At 41.9% G+C, this 18,893-nt stretch overlaps 2 protein-coding genes across 14 annotated transcripts in view; one reads left to right on the forward strand and one right to left on the reverse strand.

Annotated features, from left to right (window-relative positions):
* LOC147102900 (BAR/IMD domain-containing adapter protein 2-like) overlaps positions 1-4,099 on the forward strand; it is a 101,503-nt gene extending 97,404 nt beyond the window's left edge. For all 8 annotated transcript variants that reach the window (XM_085963812.1, XM_085963811.1, XM_085963815.1 and 5 more), the window contains one exon: positions 1,876-4,099. Coding sequence is in view for 6 of the 8 variants with exons in the window: in XM_085963811.1 (XP_085819937.1) it covers positions 1,876-1,945 (70 nt within the window). In the remaining 2 variants the exon portion in view is untranslated. The remainder of the gene's footprint in view (positions 1-1,875) is intronic.
* A 10,330-nt stretch (positions 4,100-14,429) lies between these two features.
* The window catches only part of aatkb (apoptosis-associated tyrosine kinase b), a 451,450-nt gene continuing 446,986 nt past the window's right edge, over positions 14,430-18,893 (reverse strand). For 5 of the 6 annotated variants that reach the window (XM_085963822.1, XM_085963821.1, XM_085963823.1 and 2 more), the window contains 2 exons: positions 17,135-17,362; positions 14,430-15,602 (listed from right to left, as the gene is read on the reverse strand). In XM_085963822.1, the coding sequence (XP_085819948.1) occupies positions 15,574-15,602; positions 17,135-17,362 (257 nt within the window). In that variant the 3' untranslated portion in view covers positions 14,430-15,573. Of the gene's footprint in view, positions 15,603-17,134; positions 17,363-17,528; positions 17,687-18,893 lie in introns of those variants that run through there. The other variant, XR_015073152.1, reaches the window with a different exon arrangement.

Below are 18,893 nucleotides of genomic sequence, written 5' to 3' on the forward strand. Positions count from 1 at the left end.
TGTTTCTATGTTTCATACTGGCAAAAAAACCCATATTATTGTTGCATTGTTTTGAAAATGTAAGTCAAATGTACTAACTGGCGTGGAACAGCTCCTTCAATTCTATTTATTTCAAATTTAAGATTGTCAGAACTTTATTACGAGGACAATTACCTCCAGAATCAATCCTGTCTCCATTTAAAAGACATTGTGACTGTGCTGCGTGCCGGCACTTCTCTTCCCCCCCACACTTTCCAGTGTTTTGCTGTTTAGTGCCACTCTCCAACTGATTGGTAGAAGCTACATTTCATGTGGTTCGGCTGGTCTCCACCAGCTTTCCTCCCCTCTGCGGTCGAACCCCCTCACTTGCATTGAGTGGAGCCTATCGAGAACCGACAGAAAGCACTAAATGGAGGCCAGCAAGTGAGTGGGAGAGGCAGCAGCACCGGGAATGGAACCAGCAAAGCTGATGATGCTAGTCCACAATGTCCAAGTGGCCATTAAAGGAATAGTGTCCTAAATATGCTCAACAAAGCTTTGTCTAAAAGATTTTTTTTATCCAATAACTTTTTAAATTTTGTATAATATAACTTGTTTCTGTTCCCTTTGGGTGGCTTACTGTGTTAGGAAATCAGCTGATGTTTTTCTGTCGTCACTTCATCACTGTCCACCTTTTGGGTCTCTTTGTTGTTGCACCAATCACACATAAGCTTCTATGACTCAGGGCATTGACTCACTTTGGTTCTGTGATTCATTGCTGACGATCCCTCTGCTGACCTCCTGTGGCTTGCAATTTACTGGCTGATGTGATTTATTCCAATAAGTCACTTACGGTTGTGTTACCATTTCAGCACGGCAAGAGCAGATGTGCCACAGACAAATACAGATGGTGCACGCTGCAGCATGACTTCATGTTAATGGTCAGCTGACGCCTTTCACAGCATTAAAGATTTCATTTAGTTTTCATTCTAGCAGTTTGTACTTTGCAATTTCAAAATCTCTCAAGCAGTCAAATTAAATTGCAGATTGTTAAAACTTGTTGAAACTTTGAGCATGTAAAAACTTGTTGAAACTTTGAGCATGTAAATTATGTTTTTAAGTTATGTTTGATTATTATACCAATCCCATGGGTTAATATAAATTGGGCAGCCGTACTACAGTAATTTTGAAGTTTGAATTGAAATATCTCCAAGTAAACCAGTAATCCATCTGCCAAAGGAAACCTAGTATAAACTAATCAATTATTCAAGTTTTCTATATAACCTGTTGTGATGTTAGGTCAGAAAAGTCTAAAAGTGTGGTCCAGTGCTGTGTGTCAAGACAGCAGGAGCAGAGGCTAGATACAGAGAGGGCCGAGGAGCAATCAGCATTCTTGCACATCTCACAGCTAGATCAAGAGCAGCATTGAACGGGGTTCAGGGAACAGCAGTCCTGCTGTCTGCCCATCCACTGGGTAACAGAACTAACTGTGGCATAGACACCCTACAAAGGGCAAGAAAACAAGACACATTTTCTTAAATGCATCTTTCAGTAAGAAAACATTCAGAAGAAATAAACTAAAACCGTGTCAGTAATGTAAAACCTCAAACAAACGTTAAGAGAGTGTAATCCTCATTTAATACAGCACTGGGTAAAAATCCTTGTGGAAACCAGATTTTCAAACTTTTGCAGATCAATGAATTGCATTTTATTGTTACCTCGTAGCCAGCTGCAGAAAGGCATTTTATATTCTATAACGAGCAGGTCACGCCCAATATTTGTTCCCAATATTCACAACAAAGTAACTCATAGGTGCCATGAGCTCTTGCAAGCCGTACTGTCATGGTGTCACTGCTGTATTCCTCTGAATAACCCATTGCATTAATATGCTTTTCTCTCTCTTTCTCCCCTCCACAGAGAAGCTGTTGCAAATGTCAAATTGAAGCCAACCAAAATAAATGACAGATCAGTCCCTATAGTGAACTGAACACCGACTCTGCAAGATTCTTACACTGTACACTTGCTACTGGCAAAAGATGCCAAAGATGTCTAAATCTGAAACTTCACCTGCATGAAAACAGTGTCTTTAGACTAGAATTGACCCATCTGAAGATGGTCACTAAAGTTACAGATATATCAGTTGCACATGTTGCTATGGAAATGCCACTTTTAAATCCCGCCTGTCCTATTCCCTGCTTTATATTTGAGGGATCATGTGGAGGGAATTGTTTAATTACAGTTGTCTGGTTAGGGATTTGTATGGTGTTTGTAATTTATGCATGTGTTTAAGAATTAGCAATTAGTATTTTTTTATTATATACTTTGTACTAATCAGCATATAAAACAATATTTTATTACCTGGCTATTTGTGGGAGTTGGCTAAATATTGACACTTTGTAGAAACTAGAATACTACAATGTTGAACAATTGTTAAACTAGTTATAAAGCGTATACTGTGCTCAATTCCAAAATAAGTGTTTTAGGGAAAAAAAATCAATCAAATTGTAGAATTTGTGTATATAACCGAGCTAACTTTCATCCAAAGTTACCTCAATTTGTTAAAATTTTAGTGGTCACTATTTGAATCCTTGCTCTCACCTATAAAGCTTCCATTCCTTCTGAAAATAATAACTAAGTACTCTGGTGACGGCAAGGATATTGTATAATCTGCAGAAACAGAACTTTATACTTTTTGTAGAATTTTAGGTTTCATCTGTTTTTTTTCTCCCAACAAACAGCACAATGTAAAGTTATCAAAGGTTCTTTCACATTCTTATCTGTTGTATGTAGTGCTTCCTTTTAAATTTCTTATTGACTATCAATGGTGGAAGGTCAGTCGAACGAGTAAATAAGTCGCTGCAGCCCCCCGATACATAGAATGGAATCATACCCGCGAGCTGATGGGACCGAGAAACGGGAAGCATGAAGCGGAGGGAAACATTCTTGTTCTTTCTCTTGCGCAAAGTTCAAAGTGCAGTGAGGAGGAAAGAATGTAGTAAGTGTCCCTTTTATATATTAACTTCATTGCTTCAAAATGTGAGCGGAATTGGAAAGTCTTATTTTTTTATTCTGTAAATAGTGACAAAGTGGAAGAAACATTTGCAGGTGTGGGATGTACATGACGTGATAGTCATTTCAATACAGCAATAGTTTGAGTGGTGACTCCCTTGCAAATGGAATATTTAAAGGTGCATTGCACAGGGGTTGATTAGACACTGAGATAATCAGTATTATTAATGCGGGGAAAAAACACTCTGGGTCAGTTTCTTTTTATGAATGTAAAGTGTTCTGTAATCTCTAAGAAATGCTATGTGGCTAGTCAGTTATTGGAAAAAATAATCTTGTTAATATATATCGTCCCATATTTTTGTCAAATTATACAAGTCATTTTTTAGTTGCACAGTGCTAAAGCAAGTTAAAGAATGAGACCTGTTGTCATCACTAAAGGAACAGTAGTTGGACTATTGAAGGAGTTGACGCATTTAGCCATTTAAATGCTATACTGCAACAACCAAATGAAATGTACGATTCTCTGTGGGTATGTTTTGAGTAAAGTCAGTAGATTAAAACTTTATAAGCAACTTATTGAATCTGTCACTTTGGTTTGTCTTAAACTGGTTGTAGATAATGAAGCAAAAGTAGCTGAAGCTTAGACTCTTGCTGAGAATGGTAGTTTTTTTTGTAAAGTAATGAATACCAAATTCAATCTGTGCAGTTTCATATTTATATTGATTTTGAAAACTTGGCACTTCAGTACTTACCAGCCTCTCTTATTTTGTGCTATTGTAGAGAATCTGTTACAGAAAAATGTATCCACTTGCCACCTCAGTGCATTAAACCCCATGTATAAAACAACCACTGTGCTTTTTTTCAGTTCTGTATTAAGCCCTCATGCCTTTACTTTTGACATTATCACAGGAATATGTTTTAATGTGTCTTTTATTTTTACATAAGCTTTATAATGTAGTATGAGACATGACATAATCTGTATCATAATGCAGATTTCTACAGCTGCCATTTTTTTCATAAATCACCATGTTTTGTGAATTAAATTGACTGATTTAGAGTATATTTCTTCTGGTAATCAAATGATTTTGATAGTAACTTATGCGAAATAAAATTGATTCACTGTTTAAAAACCCTCCTTGTCTCTGTGTTCCTTTTATTGAAGTTTTCTAGTTGAAAAGTTCAGTGATTTGTTACTACACTGGTCCTTTTATCATTCACTCTTCTCATACCTTCTCCTCAGCGCTCCAGGGCCTGCATATTATTCCAGTCAAACGGGTGTTACAACTTCCATCTGTGGCTTGGCTGTTTTGAGTTGTTCAGGAATACTGTGGGAATGCCCTCTTTTCCCCCCCTTGCGTGGAAGCTTACTCTTCCCTACCCCGCCCGCCTCCAACCCAAGTAAGCACAACTTAGATTGAGGGCTTGCCATGTGGGGTATTGTAGAAACAGTTACATCCTAACATTTTGTGACATATCACAGCACCACTGCATTGTCATTTACTCATGAAAGAAGTGTTTAAAATTATGAAGGAATTGGACAAAGTAGATAGCAGACTTTTTCCAGTAATTGAGGGCACTAGAACAAAGGGGCCGTGGATCCAAGATTAAATGTAAGATCTAGAACAGATAGCAGGAGAAATACTCGAGGAACAGCACTTCATCTTCCGATTAGGCACTTTACAGTCTTCCGGACTCTATCGAGTTCAACAATTTCAGATCATAACCTCGGCCCCTATTTTATATTTATATTTTTTATCCACACTTTTGGTTTGTGCTTTTCCTTTTTTTCCTCTCTCCCACATGGCAGCTGTCTCTCACTCTGCCAGCGCATTTCATACTTCATCTCGAGCCATTGTCTGTTTCTTTACCTGTCCTATTACCATCTCGTCTCACCTTGAATAACGAGGGAAATTAGGGACAGCATAAAATCAAAAAAAAGGGCATATCAACTGGCAAAAAAAAGCACCAGACCGGAAGATTGGGGGCAGTACAGGATACAGCAAAAGAGGACAAAGGGATTAATCAGGAAGGGGAAAATAGAATACGAAAGTAAACTTGCAGCAAACATAAAGACAGACTGCAAAAGCTTTTATCGGTATATCAGGAGGAAAAGACTGGTAAAATCCCAAGTCGGTCCCTTGCAGTCCGATTCGGGAGAATATATAATGGAGAATAAGGAAATGGCAGACCAATTAAACTCATACTTTGGTTCTGTATTCACAAAGGAGGACACAAATAACCTCCCAGGAATATCGGCAAACATAGGGACTAATGAGAGGGAGGAGCTGACAGAAATTAGTATCTCTAGGGATATGGTGTTGGGTAAGTTGAGGGGACTGAAGGCCGACAAATCCCCGGGGCCTGATAAACTACATCCTAGGGTACTTAAGGAGGTGGCCCTGGAGATAGCAGATGCTCTAAGGATCATCTTCCGGAACTCCATTGACTCGGGAACAGTACCCGTGGATTGGAGGGTAGCTAATGTTACCCCAATATTTAAAAAGGGGGGTAGAGAGAAAGCAGGGAATTATAGACCAGTAAGCCTTACATCGGTTGTGGGCAAAATGCTAGAGTCCATTATTAAGGATAAAATAGCGGAGCACTTGACAAATGGGGAAAGGATCGGACAGAGTCAACATGGATTTACAAAGGGTAAATCGTGTTTGACTAATCTGCTGGAATTTTTTGAGGAGGTAACTGGTAGAATAGATGGGGGAGAGCCAGTGGATGTGGTGTACCTTGACTTCCAGAAAGCCTTCGATAAGGTTCCACACAAAAGATTATCATGCAAAATTAAGGCTCATGGGATTGGGGGCAAAGTATTAACGTGGATAGAGAACTGGCTGGCAGATAGAAAACAGAGAGTTGGAATAAACGGCTCGTTTTCGGAGTGGCAGGCAGTGACCAGCGGGGTGCCGCAAGGATCTGTCCTGGGACCCCAGCTGTTCACAATATATATAAATGATCTGGATCAGGGAATTGGATGCAATATTTCCAAATTCGCTGACGACACTAAACTAGGAGGAGGGGTGGGCTCTGATGAGGATGTCAGGAGGCTACAGTGCGATTTGGACAGGTTGGGGGAATGGGCGGATACGTGGCAGATGCACTATAATGTGGATAAATGCGAGGTTATCCACTTTGGGGGTAAAAACAGGAGGGTAGATTATTATCTAAATGGCAATAGATTGGGAGATGGGGAAGTGCAGAGGGACCTGGGTGTTCTTGTGCACCAGTCACTGAAGGAGAGCATGCAGGTGCAACAGGCGATTAAGAAGGCAAATGGTATGTTGGCCTTCATATCAAGGGGGTTCGAGTATAGGAATAGGGATACCTTACTACAGCTGTACAAGGTGCTGGTGAGACCGCATCTGGAGTATTGTGTACAGTTTTGGTCGCCCCATCTGCGGAAGGATGTTCTTGCCATGGAAAGAGTGCAACGGCGATTCACCAGGCTGATACCTGGAATGGCGGGAATGACCTACGAAGAGAGATTAAATAGTTTGGGCTTGTACTCACTGGAGTTTAGAAGATTGAGAGGGGATCTCATCGAAACATATAAAATTATGGCAGGCCTGGACAGGCTGAATTCAGAGAGAATGTTTCCAATGGCCGGGGAGCACAGAACCAGGGGCCACAGTCTAAAAATAGCGGGCAAATCATTTAAAACAGAGATGAGGAAGAATTTCTTCACTCAAAGAGTGGTGAGCCTGTGGAATTCCCTGCCACAGAGGGCTGTGAAGGTTAATTCAATAAATATTTTCAAGAGAGAATTGGATATATTTCTGAAGGCTAAGGGGATTAAGGGTTACGGAGAAAAGGCGGGGACGGGGTACTGAACTGGTAAGATCAGCTATGATCTCAGACGAAGATCAGCCATGATCTCATTGAATGGCGGAGCAGGCTCGAAGGGCCGAATGGCCTACTCCTGTTCCTATCTCTATGTATCTATGTAATGTCTCTTCTTTCATCCCCTCCCCCATTTCCCAGCCCCCAAACTGCCTTTTAATCTGTTTAATTTCCTGCCCTTTTTTTCTCAGTCCTGATGAAGGATTTTGACCCGAAACGTTGACTCTGTTTCCCTCTCCACGGATGTTGCCTGGCCTGCTGAGTTTTTCCAGCGTTTTCTGTTGTTATTTTGGATTTCCAGCATCCGCAGTATTTTGTTATCGAAATATTTTCAGAGTTGTGAGGCTGTGGAATTCACCTCCAGAGCTAGTGGTTGAGGCACAAACTAGTCAACATTCAAGATTAGATTAGATAGGTGGCTGACAGGAAAGGGAATGAAAGGATGTGGCAACATCACCCCAGGACTCCATAGAGAAACTTTATTAAAAAAAAACTTTAAAAATTAATAGTTAATTATTGGAAATTAAGTGGAGCCAATTCATAACCTTACATACATGCACATTTTTTTTCTCTGACTAGATTAGAAGTGACCAGAAAATAAGTTTCTTTAGAAGGAATGTATTACTAAATAAAATCATTTCGATGAACTCTGTTTAATTAAGTAGGTACAAAACGACAAATTCTGTCGTTGGGTGTTGCAGTTAAAAGCAATCTCTGGAACCTGGTAGCAGGTATGGAACAAACCTTGTAAATGGATGGTGCTTTCTGTGAATTTGCCTTTCTCCAAGCATTGAGTTGGTAAAGATTAACATCATTTAATAGTAAACAGAAGGGTTAAGTGACTATGAATAAGGATCTTTGTCAATCTTTATTGCCAACTTAAACTTTTTTTAAGGTGTAGAAAATATCAGTGGGGATAATTTGGACCCCAAAAATCCAGGTAAATCCAGAGAAAATCAGTTATTTTAAATAAACACCACAAAGCAAGAGACTTAAAAAGAGCATTGCAGAATTCTTATCCCTTTCTAATTTGGGGGAGAAATATAAACCAGACTTCTAAAGAAGGTGCATTAGTTAAAAGAAGAAGCTTCCCTGAGGTTGAACGTTGTGGTGGGTGGATGCTGGAAGCAGTTGCTGTGATAAAAGGAAAGCGCAGATGTGAGTGTTCAGTGTCGCCCTTTACGCGGCATTCACTTTATGACCAATGCCATAGATGCCATTGCTATTTACACACCAAGAACACCAGCAAAATGAAAGCGGTTAATCTAATCAGGAGCACAGCTTCTTCAAACCTAAACATAGGGTTATGCCTGATGAAAAGAATGCAGCTGAGACATTTTGAAGGAATCTGCTATGTTTGTTGGTTTCTGAACCGATTGTGAATAAAACTGAGCACGTATGAATATAGAGTTAAGCCGATTTGAAATGAAGCTCTATAAATAATGGATGAGAAATGGATCCTTTTAAACAAAGTCAGCAATTAATATACAGGTATATTTTTCTATTAAATAGTTCTAGGGAAATAGCCACAGGGGGCTGAACAATAATCATAAAATTACAGGAGGTGGCACAAAAGGTGAGCTGTCTGATGAGATTCCTGATGAACTATAACTTGGAGCAATCCTTTGAGATGATATGAGCTGTGGTGACACTTGCACAATGGAAAACAGTAAATGGCTGTGACAGCTGTGGGCTATTATTCAAGGAAGTGAGTCATTAGCTAGCGAAAGCTCCAAGGGCTTTCCACTGTGGATTGTCTCGCCTTGGAAGTAACTTCCAAAACCTATGATGGCAACTGTATCTGTAAATAATTCAGTGTCAACCTCAAGAGGAATGAGACCTCATTTCTGGATTTAAGATGCAAACCCACATTCGAGGTCTTTGCAACAGAATTCAGGTGGATATATCTGATGAGGCGCTTGAACCGACAGAACTAAGCCACAGAATGCAAAAGGTAGGAAATAAAAGATCAATTACAAGCCTTTACAGCTAACTTACTTTAAATGCTAATTTTTCTTCTCTTTACATCCTGTTATGTAATTGCTAGGGTAGGTTAGTGGTTCCTCTGTCAATGATAGTTTAAAAAAAAAAGTTAACAGTTTGAGAAATATTAGTACATCTTTAAAAAAAAACATCAGAAGTGAAGGTAGAGGGTTTGAGCGATATCAGTAAACTGTATCAGTAGCCCCTCTCGGACTACCTCTACAGATAGTTGTGTAATTATCTCCCTGTTCCTTACACTATAATTAGACTCTGATCTGCCTCTTCCAGCCAGTGTAGATTCCTTTTAGTTCTACCACAAAATGCTTTGGCTGGAGCTGGTATTTTCTGCCCAAACCCTTTAGGGGCACCCAGGCTATTTTTTTTGTGGGCCACATAGATAGGCACCCTGAAGATTAACTTTACTTTCTTATTAATTGGTGAGTTACAGATACTAACTGGTATTCTGGTTTAGGATATATCCACCAATGAGACAACAGCTTTCAAGAACAACCCTTTCCAAACACCCCCAACAACTACAAAATTGAAAGCAGCGAGTAAAAAACATAAATCTAAATAGGACCAAATTCTCTGGGCTTTGAGGGCTTCATTGGCTGGCTCAGGGGGCTACATGTCACCCACAGGCTGCACTTTACTGCCTAAAAGTCCCCAAGATTTTGGAGATTCTACACCTGTTCTGACCACATGATTTTATTTTCCCAGCGGAGCTGTATAATGTGTAGCATTTGACCCTCCCACAATGGTAGGGCTCGTAATCAGAGAACCTGTTCCTCGCTTTGTGCATGCAGCAAGGCAACCGTAATTAATTTCGCATTTGTTTTTAACTTGGTCCCAGTTGCCTCAAAGACATGGCCGAGGGACCAATGGCACAAACTGTTTCCAGCATAATGCAGGAACCGTTAGCCTAGAATTCATACATGCATCTCTCAAGCACTAATAAGTGCCAATGTCTCTTGCTAAGACCATCAGGTGGTGCATAAAAGCTGAGACAGTTCTTTACAGTGAGATCAGCTAGGATTTCCCAAGCTCCCTGTCACCTACTTGTTAATTCCTTTCTTAAAAAATCCAGACCTGTTCCAGCACATCCCCCTCCCCTCCAGACTGCTCTTTTGAAGCTTGTAGAATTACATATTATATACAGCACAGAAACAGGCCATTCGGCCCAACCAGTCTATGCCGGTGTTTATGCTCCACTCGAGCCTCCTCCTGTCTTTCCTCATCTAACTCTATCAGCATAACCCTCTATGCACTTCTCCCTCGAGTGCTTATCTAGCCTCCCCTTAAATGCATCTATATCATTCGCCTCAACTACTCCTTGTAGTAGCGAGTTCCACATTCTCACCACTCTCTCGGTAAAGATGTTTCTTCTGAATTCCCTGTTGGATTTCTTGGTGACTGTCTTATATTGATGGCCTCTAGTTTTGCTCTTCCCCACAAGTGGAAACACTCTCTCTGTATCCACTCTATCAAAACATTTTGTAATTTTAAAGACCTCTATCAGGTCACCCCTCAGTCTTCTCCTTTCAAGAGAAAAAGAGACCCAGCCTGTTCATCTTTCCCTGATAGGTATAACCTCGCATTTCTACTGTCATCCTTGTAAATCGTCTCTGCACCCTCTCCTGTAGTGGAGCACAATGATGCTGGAGGGACAATGGAAACATTTTGGAACTGTAGAGATAGTTTTGATGAGGTTGGGGTTAAGGCGGAACATAAATTTACTGTCTTGCTGTGCTGCACCTGACCTGGGAGTGCGTGATGTGAGCACTGAGTGCATAAAATGAAAACTCTATAGTACTTAAATCCATCACCTTGACAGCAAAAAATAACTTGGCCCAATTTAACATTAAAACCAGCTTCCAGCTGCTCTGGAAAAGCAACTGCGTCTGCAGAAACCATGGTACACAGTCATAGTCCGCCCCTTCACAGCAGGCGTTTAATATAAGCATTCTCCAATCCCACATGACGGGGTCTATTTTATGATTTCCATTTAGTAACTGGATGCTGTTAGCCACAAATAATAGTTGCAATGTTTTTCTTTTGACCTTTTCCTAATTTTAATTGTGACTCACTTGATACGCACAGCTATAGCAATAATTGTTTATTCATATCAGACAAGTCAATAATTACTGTTTGTCAATGCTCTGTAATAACCGAGCAGCCATTCTCCAAGTGAAAGAGAAGCCGCTTCCCTCTTGACACATCCAACGCTAGATCAGTGGGTGATAACATGCCATGTAATTTCCGCAGGTGTTAAATATGATCTGTGCGATAGCCTGAGCTTAATGCAGGAGTAGAGCATTCAAGTACACAGGGTGATCTCCTCTTCACAAAAAAAAACAGGCGCCTGCTTCTTTATTGTCATAATTAACAACCCATGAATGAATTGGTGGGAATGTGCAACTTTGAATCCTGCAATTTCTCAGCATGTGGTTCTGTTAGCAGACCATTAATTATGAACAAAAAAACGGACATTGTTCCTTTTTTCATTCATTTCAACCCCACCTTCCCTCAGTTATCTCTATATATAAATTTGGCAATGGTAGAAGAATAGAGGCGAAAAAGTTGGATCACAAACACGAGAGGTCCCATCATATATACAGCTACATCTTTTACCCTAAAATTGAATGACATTCAGGAAAGCCTCCCCATTATGCAAGACGAGTCCTGGGGGGGGTGAAATTGGGTGCCTTGGCGCTAACGGGGTGCCAACGGCTTTGCGATTGGGTGCGGCGTGGACATCGACTCCCGCCATATTCGGCGGGAGTTTTGCGGTGGCGCTACAGCGTTGTGCCCTGATCTCCTTCCCCTGGAGATCGTGATGTCGTCGCCGTGCGCATCGTCCCAGACTCTCAATTGTCTTCTGCATCCTGCAGCAGCGCCGGGCGAAAACACCGACAGCAGCAGGAGGCGTGTGTCGGGCGGGCGGCTGCTTCAGGGGGGCGATGATTAAAGGCGAGGTGGCCGAGGTAAGTGGGGAAAAAAAACTTACCTTTACTGTTTAGTTTTTTTCCGCGGAATTCCTGCCCACGATCGATCAGCCCGGCACTCTGCTCAAGCACGGTGGGATCGCGGCCGCCTTGGTGGTCCAGGTAGGCACTTTTTAAATTGCAGAACCTGCAGCGATGACCCTTCCCTTTAAGGGAGGGAAGGAGCCTTTGAACACGGCAGCGCTGCACTCCCAGTGTGCAGCGCTGCTGAAGTCTTCGTCCCGCCCTCCGATGTTAGCGCCTTAAGAAGAAAGTGGCGCGCTTGATTTCGCGGTCGCCGGTGCTAATTAGCGCCGGCCGCTAAAGTTAGCGCCCCAAAATGGTCAATACCGAATTTTTCTCCCCTGGGATCATAACAGACATTGTCTACCAAGTTGTACCTGTTGCTGAGTGGCAGTTTCTATGGTTCTCCAGAGAGAAGGAACCTTTGGGAAAAATCACACAGCCACAAAGGAGAGAGAGATTTGGCACAGAAATCTCCTACAACACACTCAGATAGTTCTCTAAAGTCACAAATCACAGAGAGAGAGTGATTCCCAGAATGGACCGATCACCACAGCACATATATATTCAGAAAGAGCTGTGATTCGCAATTTTTTTTCAGTCTGGGTCCCCTCAAAAATATTCCCATAGCCTCTCAGTCCCCACTAACTACAGACATTGGTTACAGAAAAGAAAAATGTCAGAAACCAGTCCAAATCTTTGGGAGAGAAAGCTCCACTCATTCTGGCCAGGTTGCAGGGCGGGTTGTTGGAAAGGTTTTTTTTACCAACCAGGGTATTTATTATTTTGCATTTACGCATTATTCCTCCTGACATGAGAGTCACCTGCTGTCCCTTTATATTTAAGGATGCATTCAAAGCTTTCTTGATAAAGCCATTTAAACCTTTGCTGTAGTTGATTGAAGAAGGCTGCGATTGTCTTTCTGGGTTGATTTATAGTGAGGTGGTTTTGTATACGGAGTGATTATTTGCACGATCAAATTACACATTGCAAAGATCTCGATTACTCCAGCAGGCAGGATCTAATTACGCATTCCAGACAACCTGTTGGGTGTGTCTTGTCCTCCAAGGGGACCAATCAGAAATCTGGTGTTGCAACTAGTTACAGCCTTTTGTATGCTACCTGATTTTCTGTGGGTAGCACATTTTAAGCACGAGTCTGGAGCAGAGTTTTGATGTTCGACTGATATGATGGAGCTGTTATTTAGCCAGGCCAATGCTCAGAGACTCCCTGAAGGGAGATCGTTTACATATGCACATCTTGAAGTCAAGTAGAGGCTAATTGCTAAGGCAAATTTCTGTAGATTGGCAGCTGTTTCGAATCCCTGGTTCCTGCCTTTAGGGAGAGGCTACTCTCAAGGTCAGGAAAAAAAAAACCCAGCAGGAAATGGCTGTCTTTTTAAAAAAAAAAATACTTTTGACACTCGAAGTGTGATGGGTGCAGGCCAGTCACAAGATTTTTACACAGTCTCCTGTGATCAAGTGTAATCTACATGTGAAGCTGGGTTAGAGAACAGGGGAAAATCAGACTGAATGGAAAAAAAAATTGAAAAATTAAAAAGACAATAATAGGTCTATTTATATATACTAAAAAACCTTAATTCTTAAAATAGTAAAATGTATCAGTAGAGGAGATGATATTGCCACACTGCTGCCTGTATGAACTCTACAATAGAACAAACCCGTCAGATGTTGAGCTGGTCCCTAAGTGAGCTTATCAAACTGCTCCAAGCTACCTGTGCACTTACCTTAAACTCTGGCATTTTGCGATGAAATACCCAATGGTTAGAGACTGCCGTGCAACCAAATACACAAAATAAATCGGAAAACAGATTCAACATCTTAACCAAAAAAAAAAACCGAACCAACATCTTAAAACCTGGTCCTGCTGCTTTGTTCATCAATTTAGCTTCCTGCTGGTTAATTTATCATAGGCAGGGCCACTGGATCACAGTGGCTGAACGAGGCAAATTCTGTTTCTATTGAACAGGATTCCCAAACTTTTGGGGGGTCGGAATCTGCAATTTTACATAGGATATACGGCACAGAAATAGGCCATTCGGCCCAACCAGTCCATGCCGGTGTTTATGCTCCACTTGAGCCTCCTCCAGTCTTTCCTCATCTAACTCTAGCAGCTTAACCCTCTATTCCCTTCTCCCTCATGTGCTTATCTAGCCTCACCTTACATGCATCTGTGCTATTCATCTCAACCACTCCCTGTGGTAGCGAGTTCCACATTCTCACCATTCTCTGGGTAAAGACGTTTCTTCTGAATTCCCTATTTGATTTCTGATTTTGGCCCATTTTTCTGTGCCAACTGATAAGCGGTGGTGTTTCCTGCAATATACAAAGGGGCTGCTATAACCCAATAATTAGAGACCATTGGCTATGGTCGCTGAGCCAGTCAAATTTTTTTTTAAACAACGCTTCGGGTTTTCATTCTGCGTTTCCATCCACTTTTCCCTGAAAACCTAAGGCTAGTGGTGTTTTCACCGTAGGGTTTAAACTACACCTGGGTCACGTTCTCAGGGACAGGGAGGAAAACCTTTGTAATGGCGGGGGGGGGGGGGGGGGGGGCCGAAGGAATAGTGACATCCTCGTTAACAGTACAGCGATGCAAGTGTAAGATATCGTAAAAAGTTTATTAGTCTGGTGATTTAGGCCACATGCTGGTAAGCTCGATGGAAATAAAACATTGAACAGCAGCAATGACCCGTATTGATCAGTTAGACAAAGTACGAACAGCTGTAACACTTAAAAGACAGCCCCGCTTACTGGCATCATGCATCTGGTCATTTCTTTTTTATTATATAATAAATGTTGCGTCTGTATAGCTTGATGAGGGAGGCAAAAATTGCTACATACTCAGCTTCTCATTTTTTTAAATTTGTACTGTGACACGATAGCTTAAAGCCAGACAGGTAGCAACTAACGTAGCGAGGAGCTGCACAATTTTTACATCTCTTTGGCAACATTTACAATATATTCATCAGTAGTCTTGAATGGTTTTACAAAAATAGTATAGAGATTGCAGTTTAACTGGTTTTCTACACTACTCAATATCAAACGCATAAAGGCGGAAACACTAAATACTGTGGACTGAATACTGTGAGGCATGTTCAATGGTATGACAGTTGTACTCTGAATGTGGGCAGAGAAAGGTTAATAAGTAGCTTCATCCAAGCACTTCTCGTCAGATGCCCGAGCAGATGAGGACTACAAGCGGATGATATTATTTTTGCAAAATGTGGTTCATTACAAATGGAGCCCGAACAGTCTGCAGTGTCTATTTTTCAGTAATCCTCCACAGTTGCTCTGCATTGGAAGTAACAGATTCCTCACGGTGTGGTAGGCTTGCTCCTAGCGACATGTGTGGCCTCCCCCATATAAGAAATATCTCCCTTCAGTCGGAATCTGTCCCCATCTCTTTGGGTGTTGCAGTTGAATTGGAGATCACATTTACCTGCAGTGATAGCCATCAGAATCGAGGAAATCCGGATTAAATACAGATCGGTGGATAGGAAAGGGTGTCCGAACTACGCGGAGGAGACTTGTGAATTGAACAGCAACTGTAACCACCACAGGTGTTGTAATAGTGCGTCCATACGCGCTAGCAGCCAAAACTTGCAATCAAATCGTCCAACAATTCAAAGCAATTTAAGTCATCGAGCGAAACATTCATTTGCGATTTTTTTTCTGTCAGATCTTGTCCATTTGCTTTTTTTTTTCAAAAATAAAATAAAATTCCAGCCCTGGCCATGTGAGAGTCATTCCCTTTCACCCTCCTCACTACTGCCTGTAAGGAATTAGGGGGGGGAAAAAGAGGCGTTAGCGATATTCCAGACACAAAAGGCATCAAGGGGTATGGGGAGAGAGCGGGAATATGGTATTGAGATAGAGGATCAGCCATGATCATATTGAATGGTGGAGCAGGCTCGAAGGACCGAATGGCCTACTCCTGCTCCTATTTTTCTATAACACTTTCTGCAGTAACACTGAAATAAAGAACAATTTGCACTCCTATAGCGCCTTTTCACGATCTCAGGACCTCCCAAAGCGCTTTACAACCGATGAAGTACTTTTCGAAGTGTAGTCACTGTTGTAATGTAGGGAAACGCGGTAGCCAATTTGTGCACAGCAAGCTCCCACAAACAGCAATGTGATAATGACCAGATAATCTGTTTTTAGGAGTTGGTTGAGGGATAAATATTGGCCCCAGGACACCGGGGGAGAACTCCCCTGCTCTTCTTCGAAATAGGATGCAACGTTAGGCGTGTCCTTGTCTGAGACGGCTACAATGGTCATGCTGGCCAATATTCTATCTTTTTCCAATCTGGAAGCGGTTTAAGATCCCACACATGTGCAGGTAATGGAAGGAGGTGTCATTACACAGGAAAGGATGGGCAGTTCTGCCTGCATGCACACGGCTCGTTTACCGGGAGATTCTGCAGGCACAATTGTAAACTGGAGGCCTATCTTACCCCATGTGCAATAAACAAGGAGCGCTGACCTCGCCTGGGTCTGTCAGGTCAACTCACTGAAGTAAACAGAACACTGACCTAGGTTCAAAGGAACTTGATTGATGTGTGGGTGGGTGTCATGTTTCGGGATGCCTGACTATACTGCCAGAGAGGATGAATTCATGTTAAAAATACTACTGTTAAGTTAAATGTATCTCTCCAGGCCTTAAATTCACAGAATAGCAGAGCTGGGAAACATAGATTAATGGTCAGACAAAAGGTCTGAACCAGAGGGCCTTAGGCAATGAAAGGTATTTTACAGAATCTAGATTTTCTTTCCACCAATTGAGATGGGAATGCTTCTATTCATGGGAGCCCGAAATACAGTGTGTTCGAAGAATATAGCCTTTGGAAAGGGAGTAGTCAGTTTGTTTGACAGGCCTACTGGTGAATCACTGAATGGGGAAGAAATCAGAGGGACAGCCCTCCAACCTGCTGGGAACACAAAGAGACAAGGACGAGGGGACACAGCTGTCTAGGTCTGGGGATGAAGCCTTGACCTATCAAGGGGAAGCTTGCTCACTAATAGGGACAGTGTGGTACATTTTTATTAGCAAGAAATACAGAGCGTGCATTTATGTAGCGCTTTTTGAGTCCTCAGGATGTCCCGAAGTGCTTCACAGCCAATGAATTACTGTTTGGAGAGCAGGCACAGTTGTGAAGTAAAGAAATGCCAGTGCAGAATTAAACATTTTATGATTTTTTTCTTTTTGGTAAAGAATTACAAGTTATTCTTGAAATCTCTCACAGTGGTTAACTGGGCAATCCAGTTTTTGCTGCCAAGTAGTGTAAGAGAGCTTTTGCTTACCTCCAACGGACTCAATGTCTGAATCCAATACGTGTGTGATTGAGAACCTCGAGACTGTGGCAGGGGAGACGGTGAAACGGGAGAATCGTGTTTGCTGCACCTGATTTTGCTCTGGCCCCACGGGAGCAGCACTGGAAGCAGCTTCAGACGGCGAAGAGGAACCTTCAGTCGCTAAGGATGACTTTACTGACACCAAAGGGAAGTCATCGTCCCACTCAAAGCTTCCACCTGATGCACATTGAAACACAACAGAAGAAGATAAATACAGGTTGGTCATCAATTATTTATCTTGAAAGACAAATAGTCTTATAATCATAATTACAATCATCTGATAGCACCAACTCATTCAAAAGGTCAACTACTGCAATAAGATGAATCTTGGGTAAACACTTACTTTGCTTAGAAAGTTTATGCAATAAATCAGGACTTTATAAAGGAAAGATTTTCTGCTTGCGCCCACTGGGAGCGCATATCACCAAATCAGACACACGGTCTATGATTTTCCTTCTGGACGATTTCCTGATGTAGGCTCCTGATGGGAAATGCTCCATGCTGGGAACACACAAGCGAAAAATGTACCCACGCATCAACTGAAGGAAGAAAGTGCCAGGGTCCCAGGAGGACACTGCTGTGGCAAACAGGTTTTCAGCACTGCATACTCGCTGTAAAGACAACAACCCAGCAGAGGGCAGCCATGAGAAGACCGTGGCACAGATACGTGTGGGATGCAATGGCCGTGAGAGAGATCTAACAACGAGAGGAGTAGACAGGTGCTTCTGTAAAAGTCCCAAATGGTGTGTTGTCTCCCAGGTGCCATGGTGAGGGACCGATTAGCAGAGATTTACAAAGCGCTGACTGTGTTTAACAAACCTTGTAGACTTCTTTTAAGAACTACAGAAGGGATAGCTGAGGAAAGGCAGTGGATGTGCTTTATATGGATTTCAGAAGGCATTTGATCAGGTGCTGCACCAGAGACCGAAATGATAATGGCACATGGAATTAAGGAGAACGTGGTCACATGAGCAGTGAGATTGTTGGAAGGTAGAAAACAAAACAAAGGCAAGTTTCTCAGACTGGAACAATGTGGTGACAGGGGTCTGTGTTGGTGCCGATGTTTATTACTATAGACACAAGTCATCTGGACTCAGGAATTGAAGGAACAATATCAAAATGCTCTTAGGATATTAAATTGGGAGGTATGGGAAATTGTGACAAGGAATCTGAACGATTATAGGAGGACATAGACGAGCAAGATTGGCAGATGGGTGGCAGAATGCAGTTCAATGCAGAAAAGTGCAAAATTTTGTATTATGAAATTAAGAATAAAGGAAATACACCTTAAATGGGAAGATGCTAAATGGAGTAGAGGATCACAAGGTCCTTGTTATGCAGATATAAAGGTTGTTGAAGGTGGCAATACAACAACAACTTGCATTTATATAGCACCTTTAACGTAGTAAAACTTCCCAAGGCGCTTCACAGGAGCGATTATCAAACAAAATTTGACACCGAGCCACATAAGGAGATATTAGAACAGGTGACCAAAAGCTTGGTCAAAGTGGTAGGTTTTAAGGAGCATCTTATGGGAGGTGAGAGAGGCGGAGAGGTTTAGGGAGGGAATTCCAGAGCTTAGGGCCCAGGCAGTTGAAGGCACGGCTGCCAATGGTTGAACGATGAAAATCAGGGTTTCGCAAGACGTCAGAATTGGAGGAGCACAGAGATCTCGGAGGGTTGTAGGAATGGAGGTGTTTACAGAGGT

Source organism: Somniosus microcephalus, chromosome 21, assembly GCF_052327205.1.
Source record: "Somniosus microcephalus isolate GS21.2 chromosome 21, FLI_Smic_1.0, whole genome shotgun sequence".
Taxonomy (NCBI): Eukaryota; Metazoa; Chordata; class Chondrichthyes; order Squaliformes; family Somniosidae; genus Somniosus; species Somniosus microcephalus.